Source organism: Salvelinus fontinalis, chromosome 2, assembly GCF_029448725.1.
Source record: "Salvelinus fontinalis isolate EN_2023a chromosome 2, ASM2944872v1, whole genome shotgun sequence".
Lineage (NCBI taxonomy): Eukaryota > Metazoa > Chordata > Actinopteri > Salmoniformes > Salmonidae > Salvelinus > Salvelinus fontinalis.
Genome location: NC_074666.1, coordinates 35,216,718 through 35,236,705, shown reverse-complemented (window position 1 = coordinate 35,236,705; position 19,988 = coordinate 35,216,718). Strand labels below are relative to the sequence as shown.

The following is a 19,988-nucleotide window of genomic DNA, read 5'->3' as shown; positions in this document are numbered from 1 at the left end:
GCTGATTGCCACCAAAAACTTTAATCATTAACTTATTCGGTCATCGTGTCACGCCCTGACCGTAGAGAGCGTTTTTTGTCTCTATTTTGGTTTGGTCAGGGTGTGATTTGGGTGGGCAGTCTATGTTCTATGATTTTCTATTTCTATGAGTTTGGCCGGGTGTGGTTCTCAATCAGAGGCAGCTGTCGATCGTTGTCTCTGATTGAGAACCATACTTAGGTTGCCTTTTCCCACCTGTCTGTGTGGGTAGTTGTCCTTGTTTGGTTGCCTGTGAGCACTACGTTGGCTTCACGTTTCGTTTTGTTGTTTTGTGAGTTTGTTAGGTGTTCTTCGTTTAATAAATAGAAGAATAGATTTTAATCACGCTGCGCCTTGGTCCACTCCTTTAAACGGCTGTGACGCATCGTGAATAACATCATTTCTGGTTAAAGAGACAAAGCACGTTTTTATAAAAGAAACTACTTCTATGCAAATGTTGTTGATCATTACAATAAGTCCCACATGGAAGGGAAACAGATTGTTTGTCATCTGTAACCCCATAGATTAAGCCAGAACAAGCAATGCATACACATACTCCTATTGAATATGCATTCACCTGTATTGTGGATAGGCCTAGGCTACATCTTGATTTACCCAGTTTACTACTGAAATAAATGATGATTACCATTATGTAGTTAGATTGGTAAAAACAAAGTCAAATTGATTGTATGATTTTATGATTGATTCATTAATCCGTAGATGGCTGTCTCAAAAAAATTGTAATGTAAATGTAATGATATTGAACTCAAAAGATGCCCAATGATTGAACAGAGCAGTAGCTGAGTTTATCTGTCTGGATCAAGTGGCATTCAGTGACTTTGGCTAATATGCCTTCTTTATTTGCAGTGGTATCGTTTTGGTATCGAGTATCGTGATGGTGTCGAGTATTGTGATGCTAAAGCGTGTATCGGCATCAAAGTCAAAATTCTGTTATCATGACAACACTAAACCCTCATTCTTACCCTAACCCTAATTGTAACCCTTGTTCTGGCAAAATGTCCCCAATTATTACTATCCTGGTGAGGACTTCTGGTCTCCACAAGGATAATAAAACCAAATCACACACACACACAAACACACACACACACACACTGCTCTGTTCTCTGCTCTGTGTCGTGTATCTAATAGAAGACAAGGGTAATCCTCAGGTATTAAGAACAGGCCCCTCCTCTCTTCTCCTCTCCTCCTCTCCGCCTCGCTTCATCAAACAGCCTGACAGTAATGATGTGCCACCAGCAGCCCTCACACACCTCTCTCTGTCCCTCCTCCCTCTTTCCCCTTCTTCTGGCTTTTCCCTGTCCTTTTCCTACTCCTCCTCACGTACCCTTCCCCAATACCTCCACCTCTCCCCTGCCACCACCACCTCCCATTCTACTTCTCTTCTTGTTCTCCCTCTCCCTCCACCTTCCTCAACCTCTTCTCCCTCCCTCCTTCCCTTCTTCTAGCCCTCAGAGGGCTGTCCCCACTAGCTGAGCTCTGCTGCTATAGACATCTGTACAATTAGCGGGGCCCAACGGCAGCAGCAAAGAAGCAGCAAAGACGGCGCCAGGCAGTGTGTATAACACAGACACACACAGAAGTGGGAGAGACTACACCGCAACAAAAGAGATCCCAACAAAAGAAAGAGAGCGAGAGAGGCTCCCTCACTACAGAGGAGAAGGAGGGGGAGGGAAGCTTGAAGAAGCGATCATTACACCAGGCACAAGGGCTTTGCCTTAGGTTAGGGAACAAAATGCCACCTCCGCTCTTCTCTTCCTCTCAACTCCTCTCTCAGTTAGACTCTGAGTAATTCCTCAGCCCACCTGCATCCCCTCTCCACCCACCTAATAATGGTGATCACTTTGTCCATTCTCTGATCTGACTGGAGCACAGCGGCAGCGCGGCACAGGGAAATCTAGTTGTGCAGAGCCTGTGGTTTAGCGGTAGGCCTAACGCTCCCAGCCAATCACATATACTCAACTCCCCGCCGCAGACCAGGTTTAATCCCCGTATCCACCCTTCCTACTGTTTTCCCACTTGCCTGTCTCCCCTTCTGTTTCCAGCTGTCTGAATAAAGTGTATAAATGAAATATTCAAATTTTAAACCCCTTATATTAAAGCCTGCTGGTCTATATAATCAATAGCAGGTTATTGAATGTAATTCCAGTAATGGTAGAGAAGGATTGTTTTTTTGCATGTCGATAGATAGATAGATCTACACAGCACAGCATAGCACTACACTGTGTGACCCTCTCACTCTCTCTTTAGTCACTAGTGGGGTTGCAAAGGGTTGGCAACTTTCCGGGAATTTCTGGGATTTTTCCAGTAAATTTCAATGGAAAGTTAAGCCCGGGAATTTGGGGAATTTTGCTGAAATTCATTAAAAAAAAGTTAGCTTATAACAGTGAACCTTTTTTTGTGGGATACACATAAGGCAATTCTAGGTCTTGTGGCATATTTTGGTTAAACTATCCCCAATTCAAAGGAATTGCAACACTCTGCATGCACAGCGCATTCTTCCATCACATGTATAGCTGATTCTCAAGATCTTGCACACTATTGAGATGCTATTGAGCCTACACTACTACACTGTCTGAGCCAAGGACTACATGTTTTCTGGTAAGTTTTGATTACAATACTTGGTGGGGTGAATATATTTTATATGACATACATGATTTTTTGTTAACTAGTAAATAGTAGCCTACAGCAAAGTGTTTAATTCATTTCTAACTTTTTAATTTCTGCTAGTTAGTTTTTGCTACCATGTGGGTTTTTAGCTTGCTTGAGCCTGCTAACTGAGGAGTGTTAATTCACCTGTTTCCGTACATGTTTCATTTTAAAACATGTATCTTACAAAGCAGTTGTTTAATCTAACTGCTTAAATATTTTCTGTACATGGAATTGTATTATTTATTTATTTTTTACAATTTTGTTTCTAATCTTTACAGGAAAATGCCACGGGCACTATCTGATGTGTGTAGACATTTCACTGCAGCTAATGTAGAAGGAAAAGCTGTGTACATTTGCAAATACTGTTCCAACCAAGTGCATAAAGTTCCCTGAGAGCGCACTACAAGCAACCTCTGACAAAAGTCCCTCTACTTCTATTTGAGGTGAAAATGATGAATCAGACACCTTATCGATAGCACCAGCTCATGGTACTCCTGGAATCAGAAGTTGTTTTTGACTCAATGGAGGAACGTAGTCAGATAAATTCTGTTGAATGTCTTGCTCGAGTTGTGTATGCAACTGGTTCACCTCTGATGCTCACAGGCAATGTGTATTGGAAGAGATTTCTGAATGTTCTTTGCCCAGCTGACACCCCTCCAACCAGACATGCTTTATCTACTCATTTGCTGGATGCAAAGTTCAACAGAGTTCAAGTGAAGGTCAAGCAAATCATAGAGAAAGCAGACTGTATTGCAATCATCTCTGATGGGTGGTCGAATGTTTGTGGGAAAGGAATAATTAACTACATCATCTCCACCCCTCAACCAGTATTCTACAAGACCACAGACACAAGGGACAACAGACACACCGGTCTCTACATTGCAGATGAGCTGAAGGCTCATGACCTTGGACCACAGAAGGTATTTGCACTGGTGACAGACAATGCTGCGAACATGAAGGCTGCTTGGTCTAAAGTGGAGTCCTACCCTCACATCACACCCATTGGCTGTGCTGCTCATGCCTTGAATCTGCCCCTCAAGAACATCATGGCACTGAAAACAATGGATACACTTTACAAGAGAGCCAAGGAAATGGTTAGGTACGTGAATGGTCATCAAGTTACAGCAGCAATCTACCTCACCAAGCAAAGTGAGAAGAATAAGAGCACCACATTGAAACTGCCCAGCAACACCCGTTGGGGTGTTCCTCCTGGAGAGGAAGGAGTCCCTTCAAGAAATGGCCATATCACCGTCTGCCGATATGGACAGCCCCATCAACAGGATTCTCCTGGATTATGTATTTTGGGAGAGAGTGGTAAGCAGCCTGAAACTCCTGAAATCTATAGCAGTAGCCATTGCATGGATTGAGGGAAACAATGCCATCCTGTCTGATGTTCAGACTCTGCTTGCAGATGTAAGAGAAGAAATCCATACTGCCCTGCCCACTTCACTGTTGCTCCAAGCAGATGAAACTGCAGGTCTGAAATACATCAAAAAGCGTGAAGACTTCTGCCTGAAGCCCATACATGCCGCAGCATACATGTTGGACCCCAAGTAGGCTGGCAAGAGCATCCTGGCTGGTGCAGAGATGAACAAGGTCTATGGTGTCATCACTACCTTGTCTCTCCACCTTGGCCTGGATGAGGGCAAGGTTCTTGGCAGTCTGGCGAAGTACACTTCCAAGCATGGGCTTTGAGATGGAGATGCAATATGGCAGTCGTGCCAACATATCTCATCAGCCACCTGGTGGAAGGGACTTTGTGGATCTGAGGCTCTTTCCCCTGTTGCCTCCATCATCCTCCAAATCCCACCAACATCAGCCGCCTCAGAGCACAACTGGTCCTTGTTTGGGAACACACACACACCAAAGCACGCAACAGGCTGACCAATACAAGGGTTGACAAATTGGTGGCCATCCTGGCAAATTTGAGGCTTTTTGAGCCTGACGACGAGCCATCCTCAACAAGGTTGGAAAGTGACAGTGAAGATGAGGCCTCAGAGTCTGATGTTCAAGAGGTGGACATTGAGGAGGTCCAGGGAGAAGACATGGAAGCCTGAGAGGAAGACAACCAAAGCTTTAGTTTCCAGACTATCATTTTACAGATGTATGTTGAAAACATTTTTGGGAGATGCGATGGATCATTGGGGATCATTCAATATTCCCTTTCTTTTGTTGTTCAGTGAAATCATCCCATGTGAAGAGTCAACTCATTTAATTAAAGTTCAATTCATAACAAATGTTTTATTTTTTTTCTATTGGAAGGATTAAATCATTTACAATTATGGCTACTTATGATAAGGTAAAAGGTTTATGAATCTGTCTCCATATGATATGGTAAATATATCCAATACAAAAAACATCTACATTTAAATGGTATTAACTACATTTAAACATCTACATTTAAATGGTATTAACTACAAATACCTAGGTGTCTGGTTAGACTGTAAACTCTCCTTTCAGACTCACATTAAGCATCTCCAATCTGAAATGAAATCTAGAATCGGCTTCCTATTTCGCAACAAAGCCTCCTTCACCCACATACCCTCGTAAAACTGACTAGGCCCCAACACTCTACTCAGCAAACTGGATGTAGTCTATCACAGTGCCATCCGTTTTATCACCAAAGCCCCATATACTACCCACCATTGCGGCCTCTATGCTCTCGTTGGCTGGCCCTCACTACATATTCGTCGCCAAACCCACTTACTCCAGGTCATCTATGTCTTTGCTAGGTAACGCCCCGCCTTATTTCAGCTCACTGGTCACCATAGCAACACCTACCCATTGCACGCGCTCTAGCAGGTATATTGCACTGTTCATCCCCAAAGCCAACACCGCCTTTCCTTCCAGTTCTCTGCTGCCAATGACTGGAACGAATTGCAAAAATCTCTGAAGCTCAAGTCTTATATATCCCTCTCTAACTTTAAGGATCAGCTGTCAGAGCAGCTTACCGATCACTGTACCTGTACACAGCCAATCTGTAAATAGCACACCCGACTACCTCATCCCCATATTATTACTTAACCTCTTGCTCTTTTGCACCGGAGTATCTCTACTTGCACATCATCATCTGCACATGTATCACTCCTGTATTAATGCTAATTTGTAATTATGTTTCTCCTCTATGGCCTATTTATTGCCTTACCTCCCTACTCTTCTACATTTGCACACACTGTAAATAGATCTTTTCGTCCATAAGGTGTATTTTTATCCGTTTTTTAAATCTGATTTAACTGCTTGCATCAGTTACCTGATGTGGAATTTAGTTCCATGTAGTCATGTCTCTATGTAGTACTGTGCGCCTCCCATAGTCTATTCTTGACTTGGGGATTGTGAAGAGACCTTTAGTGGCATGTCTTTTGGGTTATGCATGGCTATGTGCTAGTAGTTAAAACAGACATCTTGGTACATTCAGCATGTCAATATTTATTATAAAAACAAGTAGTGATGAAGTCAATCTTTCCTCCACTTTGAGCCATGAGAGATTTACATGTATATTATTTATGTTAGCTCTCTGTGTACATTTAAGGGCCAACCATGCTGCCCTGATATGAGCCAATTGCAATTTTCAGAAGTCTCTCTTTGTGGCACCTGACCACACGACTGAACAGTAGTACAGCAGAGTAGCACTTTATTATGGACAGACTACTCCCCATTTTAGCTATTGTTGTATCAACATGTTTTGACCATGACAGTTTACAATCCAGGGTTATTCCAAGCAGTTTAGTCACCTCAACTTGCTCAATTTCCAAATTATTTATTACAAGATTTAGTTGAGGTTTAGGGTTTAGTAAATGATTTGTCCCAAATACAAATGCTTTTAGTTTGATCAATTTTGATCTAACTTATTCCTTGCCACCCATTCTGAAACTAACTGCAACTCTTTGTTCAGTGTTGCAGTGATTTCACTCACTGTAGTAGCTGACATGTATAGTGTTCAGTCATCCTCATGCATCGACACACTTGCTTTACTTATGTCATTAGTAAATATTGAAAAAATGAAGGCGCTTAGACAGCTGCCTTGGGGAATTCCTGATTCTACCTGAACTATGTTGGAGAGGCTTCCATTAAAGAACACCCTCTGTGATCTGTTAGACAACTCTTTATCCACAATATAGCAGGGGGTGTAAAGCCATAACACATACGTTGTTCCATCAGCAGACTATGATCGATAATGTCAAAAGCCACACTGAAGTCTAACAAAACAGCTCCCACAATCTCTTTATAATCAATTTCTCTCAGCCAATCATCAGTCATTTGTGTAAGTGCTGTGCTTGTTGAATGTCCTTCCCTTTAAGTGTGCTGAAAGTCTGTTTTCAATATGTTTCCAGTAAAATAGCATTGTATCTGGTCAAACATTTTTTTCCCAAAATTTACTTAGGGTTGGTATCAGGCTGATTGGTTGGCTATATGAGCCAGTAAAGGGGGCTTCACTATTCTTGGGTAGCGGAATGACTTTGTCTTCTCTCCCGGCCTGAGGGCACACACTTTCTAATAGGCTTAGATTGAAGATATGGCAAATAGGAGTGGCGATATCATCCGCTATTATACTTTGTGATTTTCCATGCAAGTTGTCAGACCCCTGTGGCTTGTCATTGATAGACAACAATAATTGTTTTACTTCTTCAGCGCTCACTTTACGGAATTCAAAATTACAGTGCTTGTCTTTCATAATTTGATCAGTTATACTTGGATGTGTAGATGTATGCTAGATCAGGGTTAGGTCAAGTCTATCAGATGGACCAGACCCGTAGCTACTGTACTGTACTGCTCTTTTACCAATATACCAACCTGTCCATAGCATGTATGGGACTTGAGGTGGCAGACTGAAAGACATGCTGCTCTATGTGTTTGGTTACATATTGCACAGACAAATGGATCAATGGTTTAATGTGGAGTCAATTGTCCTCTGGTCATCAAAGATGTTTATCTTCAATCAAATACAGTGTTTAATGCACTGTGGTGGGACCACTGATGTGACCAGTACTGTATGTCAGAGCACTCCCCATCTTCCAATGGGTAATGTTGTGTGTTTGACATCAGTACAAACTAGAGGTCGACCGATTAATCGGAATGGCCGATTAATTGGGGCCGATTTCAAGTTTCCATAACAATCGGAAATCGGTAATTTTGGACGCCGGTTTAGCCGATTCTTTTTTTTTTTTTTTTTCACCTTTATTTAACTAGGCAAGTCAGTTAAGAACACATTCTTATTTTCAATGACGGCCTAGGAACGGTGGGTTAACTGCCTTGTTCAGGGGAAGAACGACAGATTTTTACCTTGTCAGCTCAGGGATTCAATCTTGCAACTTTATGGTTAACTAGTCCAACGCGCTAACCACCTGCCTCATGAGGAGCCCGCCTGTTACGCGAATGCAGTAAGAAGCCAAGGTAAGTTGCTAGCTAGCATTAAACTTATCTTATAAAAAACAATCAATCAATCATAATCACTAGTTATAACTACACATGGTTGATGATTTTACTAGTTTATCTAATGTGTCCTGCGTTGCATATAATCGATGCAGTGCGCATTCGCGAAAAATGATTGTCGTTGCTCCAACGTGTACCTAACCATAAACATCAATGCCTTTCTTAAAATCAATACACAGAAGTATATATTTTTAAACCTGCATATTTAGCTAAAAGAAATCCAGGTTAGCAGGCAATATTAACCAGGTGAAATTGTGTCACTTCTCTTGCGTTCATTGCACGCAGAGTCAGAGTATATGCAGTTTGGGCCGCCTGACTCATTGCGAACTAATTTGCCAGAATTTTACGTAATTATGACATAACATTAAAGGTTGTGCAATGTAACAGGAATATTTAGACTTATGGATGCCACTCGTTAGATGAAATACAGAACGGTTCCATATTTCACTGAAAGAATAAACGTTTTGTTTTCGAGATGATAGTTTCCGGATTCGACCATATTAATGACCTAAGGCTCGTATTTCTGTGTGTTATTATGTTATAATTAAGTCTATGATTTGATAGAGCAGTCTGACTGAGCGATGGTAGGCACCAGCACGCTCATAAACATTCATTCAAACAGCACTTTCATGCGTTTTGCCAGCAGCTCTTCACTGTGCTTCAAGCATTGCGCTGTTTATGATTTCAAGCCTATCAACTCCCGAGATTAGGCTGGTGTAACCGATGTGAAATGGCTAGCTAGTTAGCGGGGTGCGCGCTAATTGCGTTTCAAACGTCACTCGCTCTGAGACTTGGAGTAGTTGTTCCCCTTGCTCTGCATGGGTAACGCTGCTTCGAGGGTGGCTTTTGTCGATGTGTTCCTGGTTCGAGCCCAGGTAGTGGCGAGGAGAGGGATGGAAGCTATACTGTTACACTGGCAATACTAAAGTGCCTATAAGAACATCCAATAGTCAAAGGTATATGAAATACAAATCGTATAGAGAGAAATAGTTCTATAATTCCTATAATAACTACAACCTAAAACTTCTTACCTGGGAATATTGAAGACTCATGTTAAAAGGAACCACCAGCTTTCATATGTTCTCATGTTCTGAGCAAGGAACTTAAACATTAGCTTTCTTACATGGTACATATTGCACTTTTACTTTCTTCTCCAACACTTTGTTTTTGCATTATTTAAACCAAATTGAACATGTTTCATTATTTATTTGAGGCTAAATGCATTTTATTGATGTAATATATTAAGTTAAAATAAGTGTTCATTCAGTATTGTTGTAATTGTCATTATTACAAATAAATAAAAAAAATCGTCCGATTAATCGGTATGAGCTTTTTTTGGTCCTCCAATAATCGGTATCGGTATCGGCGTTGAAAAATCATATTCGGTAGACCTCTAGTACAAACCAAAGGCTGAATTCCTAGGGTGTGTGCAAGTGTGTGTTCTAGCCACAAGTTGTCTGTTTTAGCGGTAGCGGTAGATAAGGGCTGATATGTGCTAGTCTCCCTCCCTCTCCCCCACCACTCACCTCTGACAGGCTTGGTTTAGTGAGCGTTAGAGCGCTCCAGCCTCTTCAGGATATGACCTCATAAAACAGCGCAGAGTGAATGTAATGAACTCTCAGCCCATTTAACTGATCTGAGCATATTTGACATGTCTTCAGGGAGATGGAGACAGAGAGAGAAGGGGAGATGGAAGGAGGTAGGGAGAGAGGACGGGATAAAGGAAACATTTCATAATTGTGTTGGATTTGATCTTTTCCCCTTGCGCTGCTAGATATTTTTATTGCGTTCCAAATAGAAATGCGCACACAAAGAGAACGGGTATGTAGTAATCATATCAACAGGAATTAAATTCAAACTCTCTCTGTGATGTGTAGTGCTTGTGTTTCTGCAATGCAAATGACCTTAGGTTCTCCCTTAATAGTCAATCCATTTCTGCTGAAGCAGTTGTTGGATGTAAGAATGAATGAAGTCCTGGAGTCCTGGCTGTGTTGTGTGATCTGGAGTGGACCGCATAGAACATCAGAGGTGTGTATGAGTCAGTTAGTCAGTCAGTCTGTCTGTTTCCTGTTTGGATGTTCACTCAATTGTCTGGTGAGGTCACCATCCACTTGCTACTTACTACTTACTCCACCCAATCTCAGTGTGGTGCAAATATGAATATAGATTGACTAGCCTTCTTATAAGGTCCTGACCTTGAGTGGCTTGTGTTTAGCTGGCCAGCACCTTGTGTTCTAGATGTTCTCTTTCTCTAATACGCTGTGTTCCCTGTGAGATTGCCTTCTCTTCCCCTCCTCCCTCACGCCCACCAGCCAGCCCCTGTTATGTGGCGAAGGAGGAGAGATAATGAATCTCTGTCTGTCTGTCTGTCTGTCTGTCTGTCTGTCTGTCTGTCTGTCTTACCCTTTCTTTTTCTCTCTCCATTTCTCTTTCTCGCTCTTTCTCCCCTTCTCCCTCTCTTCTGGAAACTCCATACTGTCCAGCCAGTGAGCCACTAGGCCAGATCAATACTCACAGGGACAGGGCCAAACACTACAACAGTGATTCTCAAGTGGTGGGTCGCGGGTGTCTGAGTAAAAAAATGATAATACTCCAGTCTGAACTTAAACTTCTAAACGACTACAACCAAGTAGAAAGTAGTAAAAATGATGAAATAATTTTTCTTCAATCCCCGTATTTTCAATATAGAGCTTTTAGCCAGCGCTTTTAGAGCTTATTAACATTCTTCATCAAGAATATGGGAAAAATTGAATTATTTGAAATTATTTCCATAGTTGCTACAGTTACTATCAATATAGCATGAAAAATTGTTTTTAAGGTGGTATTTTGGCTTCCTTTTTCCCCACAATGCGAATATTGGGTGGCGACTGAGAATCTGCTTTAATTTGGGACACGACAAAACTAGTTGACAATTACTGCACTACAGTAATGAGCACAACTGGAAGTAATGATCCCCAACCACAACTCCGTTTATGCTTCCTCCTCTGTTAATTATTATCCTAACATGTGAGGGGGTTGTCCACTCTTTGGTGTCTAGCCCGGATTACCGTAAAAAGTACTTTGTGACAACTGCTACTGCAAAAAGGCTTTATTTACATGTGATTGATTGATACCTGGGGCGGCAGGTAGCCTAGTGGTTAGAGCTTTGGACTAGTAACTGGAAGGTTGCAAGATCGAATCCCTGAGCTGACAAGGTAAAAATCTGTCATTCTGCCCCTGAACAAGGCAGTTAACCCACTGTTCCTAGGCCGTCATTGAAATTAAGTATTTGTTCTTAACTGACTTGCCTAGTTAAATAAAAAATAAAATCCAGTGTAGGTGTCTGCTTGGTCAGAATGCTGTCTGCGCTATCTATCACTCCCTATCCTGTTCATTCTCTACCTCATTGTCTGTGTGTGTTGTGAATCAGTACTTCATACAGACCTGTTTATAGGCTCTGAGAGGCATGGGCATGCCAGTGATGGGCTGCTGTATGTCTCTGGAAGTGTTTGGCCAGTCGTGTGCTGGCGGGAGAGAGAGAATTGTGTTGGGGAAAGGTCACATTATTAACACTGGATGGGCTGGGATGGAGGGGTGATGAAAGGATGTGGGGGGGTAATAAATCAGAGAGTGGTTGTAATGGTGGGGGATGGATGTATGCAGTAGGATGGGGGGGATTTATTCTGATGTAACACAGCATCTGTAGTGAGAATGACTGTGTGTATCTCTCTCCCTCCCTCCAGTCATCCTGAGTCCGTTTGGTCTGAACGGGACTCTGACGGGTCAGTCGTTCAAGCTGTCAGACCCTCCCACCCAGAAACTGATTGAGGAGTGGAACCAGTTCTATCCCATCAGCCCCAGCTCTAAAGACAAGGACAAGCACGGCTCGCCATTGGAGGACAAGATGGAGGACATGGACTGGGAGGACGACTCCCTGGCCGCTGTGGAGGTCCTTGTTGGTAAGACACTCCTACACAGAACAGTCTCCCCTAAAAGTCTGCTATATGGCAGGGAAGAAATGATGGGGGTTCAATTCCCTCAGGGATCACATACAAAAAATGTATTCAGATTTGATGACCCAGGTAGCTAACCGGGAGTGTATGTCTGTCTCTCGGTCCAGGTGGTGTGAGGATGGTGTACCCAGCCTGCCTGGTGCTGGTGCCCCAGTCTGACATCCCGGCTGTGGCCCCCCAGGGGTCCTCCCACTGCACCACCGTCTACTCGGGTGGCCACCAAGTGCCTGCATCCCAACGAGACCCCGCCATCTCGTCGGTCACCCTCACGCCCCCCACATCACCCGAGGAGGCCCAGACAGGTACAATAAGCAAGTATTTACGAACCTATGGATGTTTATTTAAATGACAGTCTGTATAGTATAGATTATGTAAATACGATTTACCATATCAATTAGACAATACTAAAATGTGTCTGGAGAGTTGGTGTGACACCTGTATGTTCCCCTTACAGCGAGGGAAAAAAGTATTTGATCCCCTGCTGATTTTGTACGTTTGCCCACTGACAAAGAAATGATCAGTCTATAATTTTAATGGTAGGTTTATTTGAACAGTGAGAGACAGAATAACAACAAAAAAATCCAGAAAAACGCATGTCAAAAATGTTGTAAATTGATTTGCATTTTAATGAGGGAAATAAGTATTTGACCTCCTCTCAATCAGAAAGATTTCTGGCTCCCAGGTGTCTTTTATACAGGTAACGAGCTGAGATTAGGAGCACACTCTTAACTTCTCTGGGATATGTGGGACGGTAGCGTCCCACCTAACCAACAGCCAGTGAAATTGCAGGGCGCCAAATTCAAAACAACAGAAATCTCATAATTAAAATTCCTCAAACATACAAGTATTATACACAATTTTAAAGATAAACTTCTTGTTAATCCAGCCAAAGTGTCTGATTTCAAAAAGGATTTACGGCGAAAGCACACCTTGCGATTATGTTAGCTCAGTACATAGCCACAGAAAAACACAGCCATTTTTCCAGCCAAAGAGAGGAGTAACAAAAAGCAGAAATAGAGTTAAAATTAATCACTAACCTTTGTTCTTCATCAGATGACACTCATAGGACTTCATTTTACACAATACATGTATGTTTTGTTCGGTAAAGTTCATATTTATATCCAAAAATCTGAGTTTAGGCGGGACGCTACTGTCTCACTTGGCCAAAAGCCCGAGAAAATGCAGCGCGCCAAATTCAAATAAAATACTATAAAAATCAAACTTTCATTAAATCACACATGAAAGATACCAAATTAAAGCTACACTGGTTGTGAATCCAGCCAACGTGTCAGAATTCAAATAGTCTTTCCGGTGAAAGCAAACGATGCTATTATCTGAGTTAGCACCATTGTAAACAAAGAGAGAAAAGCATATTTCAACCCTGCAGGCGCGACACAAAACATAGAAATAAAAATATAATTCATGCCTTACCTTTGACGAGCTTCTGTTGTTGGCACTCCAATATGTCCCATAAACATCACAAATTATCCTTTTGTTCGATTAATTCTGTCGATATATATCCAAAATGTCCATTTATTTGGCGCGTTTGATCCAGAAAAACACCGGTTCCAACTCGTGAAACATGACTACTAAATATCTCAAAAGTTACCTGTAAACTTTGCCAAAACATTTCAAACTACTTTTGTAATACAACTTTAGGTATTTTTTTACGTAAATAATCGATAAAATTGAAGACGGGATGATCTGTGTTCAATACAGGATTAAAACAATCTGTAGCATGCTTTCTGGTCATGCGCCTCTATCTAACAGGATGCTTCAAGTGACCCTGATTCAAAATGGCCGTACTTCTTCATTACACAAAGGAAAAACCCTCAACTAATTTCTAAAGACTGTTGACATCCAGTGGAAGCGGTAGGAACTGCAAGAAGGTCAATTAGAAATCTGTATTCACAATGAAAAACCATTGAAAAGAGAGTGACCCCAAAAAAAGAAATCTGAATGGTTTGTCCTCGGGGTTTCACCTGCTAAATAAGTTCTGTTATACTCACAGACATGATTCAAACAGTTTTAGAAACTTCAGAGTGTTTTCTATCCAAATATACTAACAATATGCATATCTTATCTTCTGGGGATGAGTAGCTGGCAGTTGAATTTGGGTATGCTTTTCATACAAACTTGAAAATGCTGCCCCCTATCATAGAGAAGTTAAAGGGAGTGCTCCTAATCTCAGTTTGTTACCTGTATAAAAGACACCTGTCCACAGAAGCAATCAATCAATCAGATTCCAAACTCTCCACCATGGCCAAGACCAAAGAGCTCTCCAAGGATGTCAGGGATAGGATTTGTAGACCTACACAAGGCTGGAATGGGCTACAAGACCATCGCCAAGGAGCTTGGTGAGAAGGTGACAACAGTTGGTGCGATTATTCGCAAATGGAAGAAACACAAAAGAACTGTCAATCTCCCTCGGCCTGGAGCTCCATGCAAGATCTCACCTCGTGGAGTTGCAATGATCATGAGAACGGTGAGGAATCAGCCCAGAACTACACGGGAGGATCTTGTCAATGATCTCAAGGCAGCTGAGACCATAGTCACCAAGAAAACAATTGGTAACAACTACGCCGTGAAGGACTGAAATCCTGCAGCGTCCGCAAGGTCCCCCTGCTCAAGAAAGCACATATACATGCCCGTCTGAAGTTTGCCAATGAACATCTGAATGATTCAGAGGACAACTGGGTGAAAGTGTTGTTGTCAGATGAGACCAAAATGGAGCTCTTTGTCATCAACTCAACTCGCCATGTTTGGAGGAGGAGGAATGCTGCCTATGACCCCAAGAACACCATCCCCACCATCAAACATGGAGGTGGAAACATCATGCTTTGGGAGTGTTTTTCTGCTAAGGGGACAAGACAACTTCACCGCATCAAAGGGACGATGGACGGGGCCATGTACCGTCAAATCTTGGGTGAGAACCTCCTTCCCTCAGCCAGGGCATTGAAAATGGGTCGTGGATGGGTATTCCAGCATGACAATGACCCAAAACACACGGCCAAGGCAACAAAAGAGTGGCTCAAGAAGAAGCACATTAAGGTCCTGGAGTGGCCTAGCTAGTCTCCAGACCTTAATCCCATAGAAAATCTGTGGAAGGAGCTGAAGGTTCGAGTTGCCAAACGTCAGCCTCGAAACCTTAATTACTTGGAGAAGATCTGCAAAGAGGAGGGGGACAAAATCCCTCCTGAAATGTGTGCAAACCTGGTGGCCAACTACAAGAAACGTCTGACCTCTGTGATTGCCAACAAGGGTTTTGCCACCAAGTACTAAGTCATGTTTTGCAGAGGGGGTCAAATACTTATTTCCCTCATTAAAATGCTAATACATTTCTAAAAATTTTGACATGCGTTTTTCTGGATTTTGTTGTTGTTATTCTGTCTCTCACTGTTAAAATAAACCTACCATTAAAATTATAGACTGATCATTTCTTTGTCAGTGGGCAAACGTACAAAATCAGCAGGGGATCAAATACTTTTTTCCATTACTGTATATAGTGTGTAGTGGATGAGAGGGTTCTTGTCAAAGCTGGTTATTGTAGGACAATATATATTGTCACTTGTGGTTTGGTGAGACGATTCAGAACCTCTATCTTCCCACCTCCTCCCTCTGCCAGTGGACTCCCAGTCGGCTCAGAAGTGGGTGAAGATGTCGTCGGCTGTGGACGGCTTCAGTGTGGACAGCACCAGTCACCACGAGGGGAAGATCCCTCGCAGGCTAGCCAGCCAGGTGGTGGAGAGGGTCTGGCAGGAGTGCAATATTAACAGAGCTCAGAACAAGTACGTCTGTCTCATACACACTCTCAACAAAGTCCTAGAACAAGTACGTCTGTCTCATACACACTCTCAACAAAGTCCTAGAACAAGTACGTCTGTCTCATACACACTCTCAACAAAGTCCTAGAACAAGTACGTCTGTCTCATACACACTCTCAACAAAGCCCTAGAACAAGTACGTCTGTCTCATACACACTCTCAACAAAGTCCTAGAACAAGTACGTCTGTCTCATACACACTCTGAACAAAGTCCTAGAACAAGTACGTCTGTCTCATACACACTCTCAACAAAGTCCTAGAACAAAACCTGTCGCACACCCAGAATAACGTGCACAAGCGCTTACAAATAAACAATTACGGACAAGGACATGGGGGGAACAGAGGGTTCAATACACAACATGTAATGATGGAGTTGAAACCAAGTGTGTGGGAAGACAAGACAAAACAAATGGAAAATGAAAAATGGATCAATGATGGCTAGACGACCGGTGACGCCGGACGCCGCCCGAACAAGGAGAGGAACCAACTTCGGCGGAAGTTGTGACAGCGGGGGAATACGTTGGAACATATTTCCAAATTGAAAATCACTTGGAGCTGATTTGCTGGTGTTTTTACAGTATTTTATGTCCAAAATAAAAATATTAAATATAATTATAATTTTTTTGCTCAGAAAACTGTGGGGCAAATTGGGCCCGTGGGCCGTCAGTTAAGGAACCCTTTGTGAAGGAAAATGTTATGTTTGTGCTTTTCTAATAACCAATTAGACTGAGTTCATGCAAGTGACTGATTGATCGTGCCTGGGAGGAATCCTCACTATCAGTATAAGCAATTTGGCAGTATGACCAGAATATTGTTTTGAGAACCGAAAGGGGTGTCTCAGTTTCAAGGTCTCAGCTTGGAGAGAAGAAGCCTTGTGAGGTGTTGGTCACATGCATGAACCAAACGTTAACGATTAATTAATTATGAATAATGAATAAGCTAAATCATCCAAGTATAACTTGTCTGTGTAAGCAGTATATAAGAACTAACGGGACTGCCCCGGCAGAGCTCCCGATCGACGTGTACTATTGTGCATTAAGTTTGTTGGATCCTCTCCAGCTTCCTGATAATAAAGAATGATTAATTTAATATTGACTTCAGGTGTCCCTGGTGGTAATTTCCAGGACACCTGGCCTAGAGAATATATACAGTATTTACCTTAACACGTATACACTCAACATTTGCCAAATAGGTCTGTCAAATAACAGGCACACACCACTGACATGAAATAGTTAATAAACCCTTAATGTTAACACTTCGTTTACGAAATAATTTTTTTACAGAAGTAGCCTATAATAACTAAGAAAAATAATGTGTTGTGTGTGTTTCTCCAGGCGTAAGTTCTCAGCGACAGCCAATGGGACCTGTGAGGAGGAGCTGATGGAGAAAGTAGGAACCTGGGACTTTGTAGAGTCAGCACAGAGGTCACACTGCAACTGCTCCAGGTGAACAATGCAGTTTGTTTGTTAGTATCTCTGGTTAGGGACCTGCGCCCTAAGCCTTCTGTAATAGGATATACTTTTAGTTTAAACGTTTGCCTTTTAAGGGAAGTTGACTCATTTTCATTGAAATCTTACTCAACAAAACAGCGTTCAACACTTCAGTCTAAAATGTGAGATGCATTTTAATGTCAATACGTATAGTACCAGTCTAAAATTTGGACACACCTACTCATTCCTGGGTTTTTCTTTATTTTTACTATTTTCTACATTGTAGAATAATAGTGAAGACAGCAAACTATGAAACAACACATTTGGAATCATGTAGAGAATGCCAAAATATTTGTAACACTTTTTTAACACTTTTTTGGTTACTACATGATTCCATATGTGTTAGTTCATAGTTGTGATGTCTTCACTATTATTCTACAATGTAGAAAATAGTAGAAATAAAGAAAAACCCTTTAGTGAGTAGCTGTGTCCAAACTTTTGATTGGTACTGTGTGACATTCATCTCTATTCCTCTGTTAAGTGACAACCCTGCCTGGGTTCAAGTGGCTGCTTGTATTTTATTTTGGTGGCTCAGACAGTGTATTCTCTTGGTGGGGCTAAAGCCGTTGTTCTTCACCAGAGACAGTGTCCCCCCCCCAAATGGCACCCTATTCCCTACATGGTGCACTACTTTGAACAGAGCCATGGTCCCTAGTCAAAAGTATTGCACTATGTAAGGAATAGGGTGTCATTTGGGACACAGATGCTGACACCCAGGGGCCAGTCTGACCTCTAGAAGGCCTGTTTAGGGAGATGTCTGCTCTAAAAAGGGAGAGAGTGTCTGTAGAGCCTAATGTTGACAAATTATCTGCTGCGTCTAGTTAATGTGTGGATGCGAGGCTGACTGTGGCCAGGCTGTTTCTGTTGGGGTTGGAACTCAGACAGTCTGACATTATCACAGCCCTGTGCCTGTGTGTGTGCGAGCATGTGTTCTCTCTGAAGGGAAAGGCTGCAGTCAGCATGTCCCACTGCTGTCTCCTGGCACAGACGTGCACACACACAGCCGCAAAAGCACACGTCACGCTGCAGCTCGCACAGAAATAGATGCTTGACACTCTGCACTTTTATGCTGTCTCTCTGGGCGTTTGCTTTGTGTGTTTCTGCTTTAGGAGCACTTTCACAATGGATCGGGGGAGCGCCTTGCTCCGCACTGGTGGTGTTAGTGCAGGCAGGCCTTGTACAGGAGGTGAGGACAGAGCTGGGGGAAGTCTGTTATTACTGGTGGTGTTAGTGCAGGCAGGCCTTGTACAGGAGGTGAGGACAGAGCTGGGGGAAGTCTGTTATTACTGGTGGTGTTAGGGCAGGCAGGCCTTGTACAGGAGGTGAGGACAGAGCTGGGGGAAGTCTGTTATTACTGGTGGTGTTAGGGCAGGCAGGCCTTGTACAGGAGGTGAGGACAGAGCTGGGGGAAGTCTGTTATTACTGGTGGTGTTAGGGCAGGCAGGCCTTGTACAGTAGGTGAGGACAGAGCTGGGGGAAGTCTGTTATTACTGGTGGTGTTAGGGCAGGCAGTGTACTGGAGGTGAGGACAGAGCTGGGGGAAGTCTGTTATTACTGGTGGTGTTAGGGCAGGCAGACAGTGTACAGGAGGTGAGGACAGAGCTGGGGGAAGTCTGTTATTACTGGTGGTGTTAGGGCAGGCTGTGGACAGTAGGTGAGGACAGAGCTGGGGGAAGTCTGTTATTACTGGTGGTGTTAGGGCAGGCAGGCTGTGTACAGGAGGTGAGGACAGAGCTGGAGGAAGTCTGTTATTACTGGTGGTGTTAGGGCAGGCTGTGTACAGGAGGTGAGGACAGAGCTGGGGGAAGTCTGTTATTACTGGTGGTGTTAGGGCAGGCAGGCTGTGTACAGGAGGTGAGGACAGAGCTGGAGGAAGTCTGTTATTACAGGTGGTGTTAGGGCAGGCTGTGTACAGTAGGTGAGGACAGAGCTGGGGGAAGTCTGTTATTACTGGTGGTGTTAGGGCAGGCAGGCTGTGTACAGGAGGTGAGGACAGAGCTGGGGGAAGTCTGTTATTACAGGTGGTGTTAGGGCAGGCAGACAGTGTACAGAAGGTGAGGACAGAGCTGGGGGAAGTCTGTTATTACTGGTGGTGTTAGGGCAGGCAGGCCTTGTACAGTAGGTGAGGACAGAGCTGGGGGAAGTCTGTTATTACTGGTGGTGTTAGGGCAGGCTGTGTACTGGAGGTGAGGACAGAGCTGGGGGAAGTCTGTTATTACTGGTGGTGTTAGGGCAGGCTGTGTACTGGAGGTGAGGACAGAGCTGGGGGAAGTCTGCTATTACTGGTGGTGTTAGGGCAGGCAGACAGTGTACAGGAGGTGAGGACAGAGCTGGGGGAAGTCTGTTATTACTGGTGGTGTTAGGGCCGGCAGACAGTGTACAGGAGGTGAGGACAGAGCTGGGGGAAGTCTGTTATTACTGGTGGTGTTAGGGCCGGCAGACAGTGTACAGGAGGTGAGGACAGAGCTGGGGGAAGTCTGTTATTACAGGTGGTGTTAGGGCAGGCAGACAGTGTACAGAAGGTGAGGACAGAGCTGGGGGAAGTCTGTTATTACTGGTGGTGT

General features: G+C 43.2%; 1 protein-coding gene across 1 annotated transcript in view; it reads left to right on the top strand.

The window, feature by feature from the left end:
• The window catches only part of med13a (mediator complex subunit 13a), a 104,236-nt gene that overhangs the window by 54,660 nt on the left and 29,588 nt on the right, over positions 1–19,988 (top strand). Inside the window, exons 5-8 of the mRNA XM_055873062.1 lie at positions 11,841–12,056; positions 12,218–12,412; positions 15,736–15,898; positions 17,269–17,379. Coding sequence (XP_055729037.1) covers positions 11,841–12,056; positions 12,218–12,412; positions 15,736–15,898; positions 17,269–17,379 — 685 coding nt within the window. The remainder of the gene's footprint in view (positions 1–11,840; positions 12,057–12,217; positions 12,413–15,735; positions 15,899–17,268; positions 17,380–19,988) is intronic.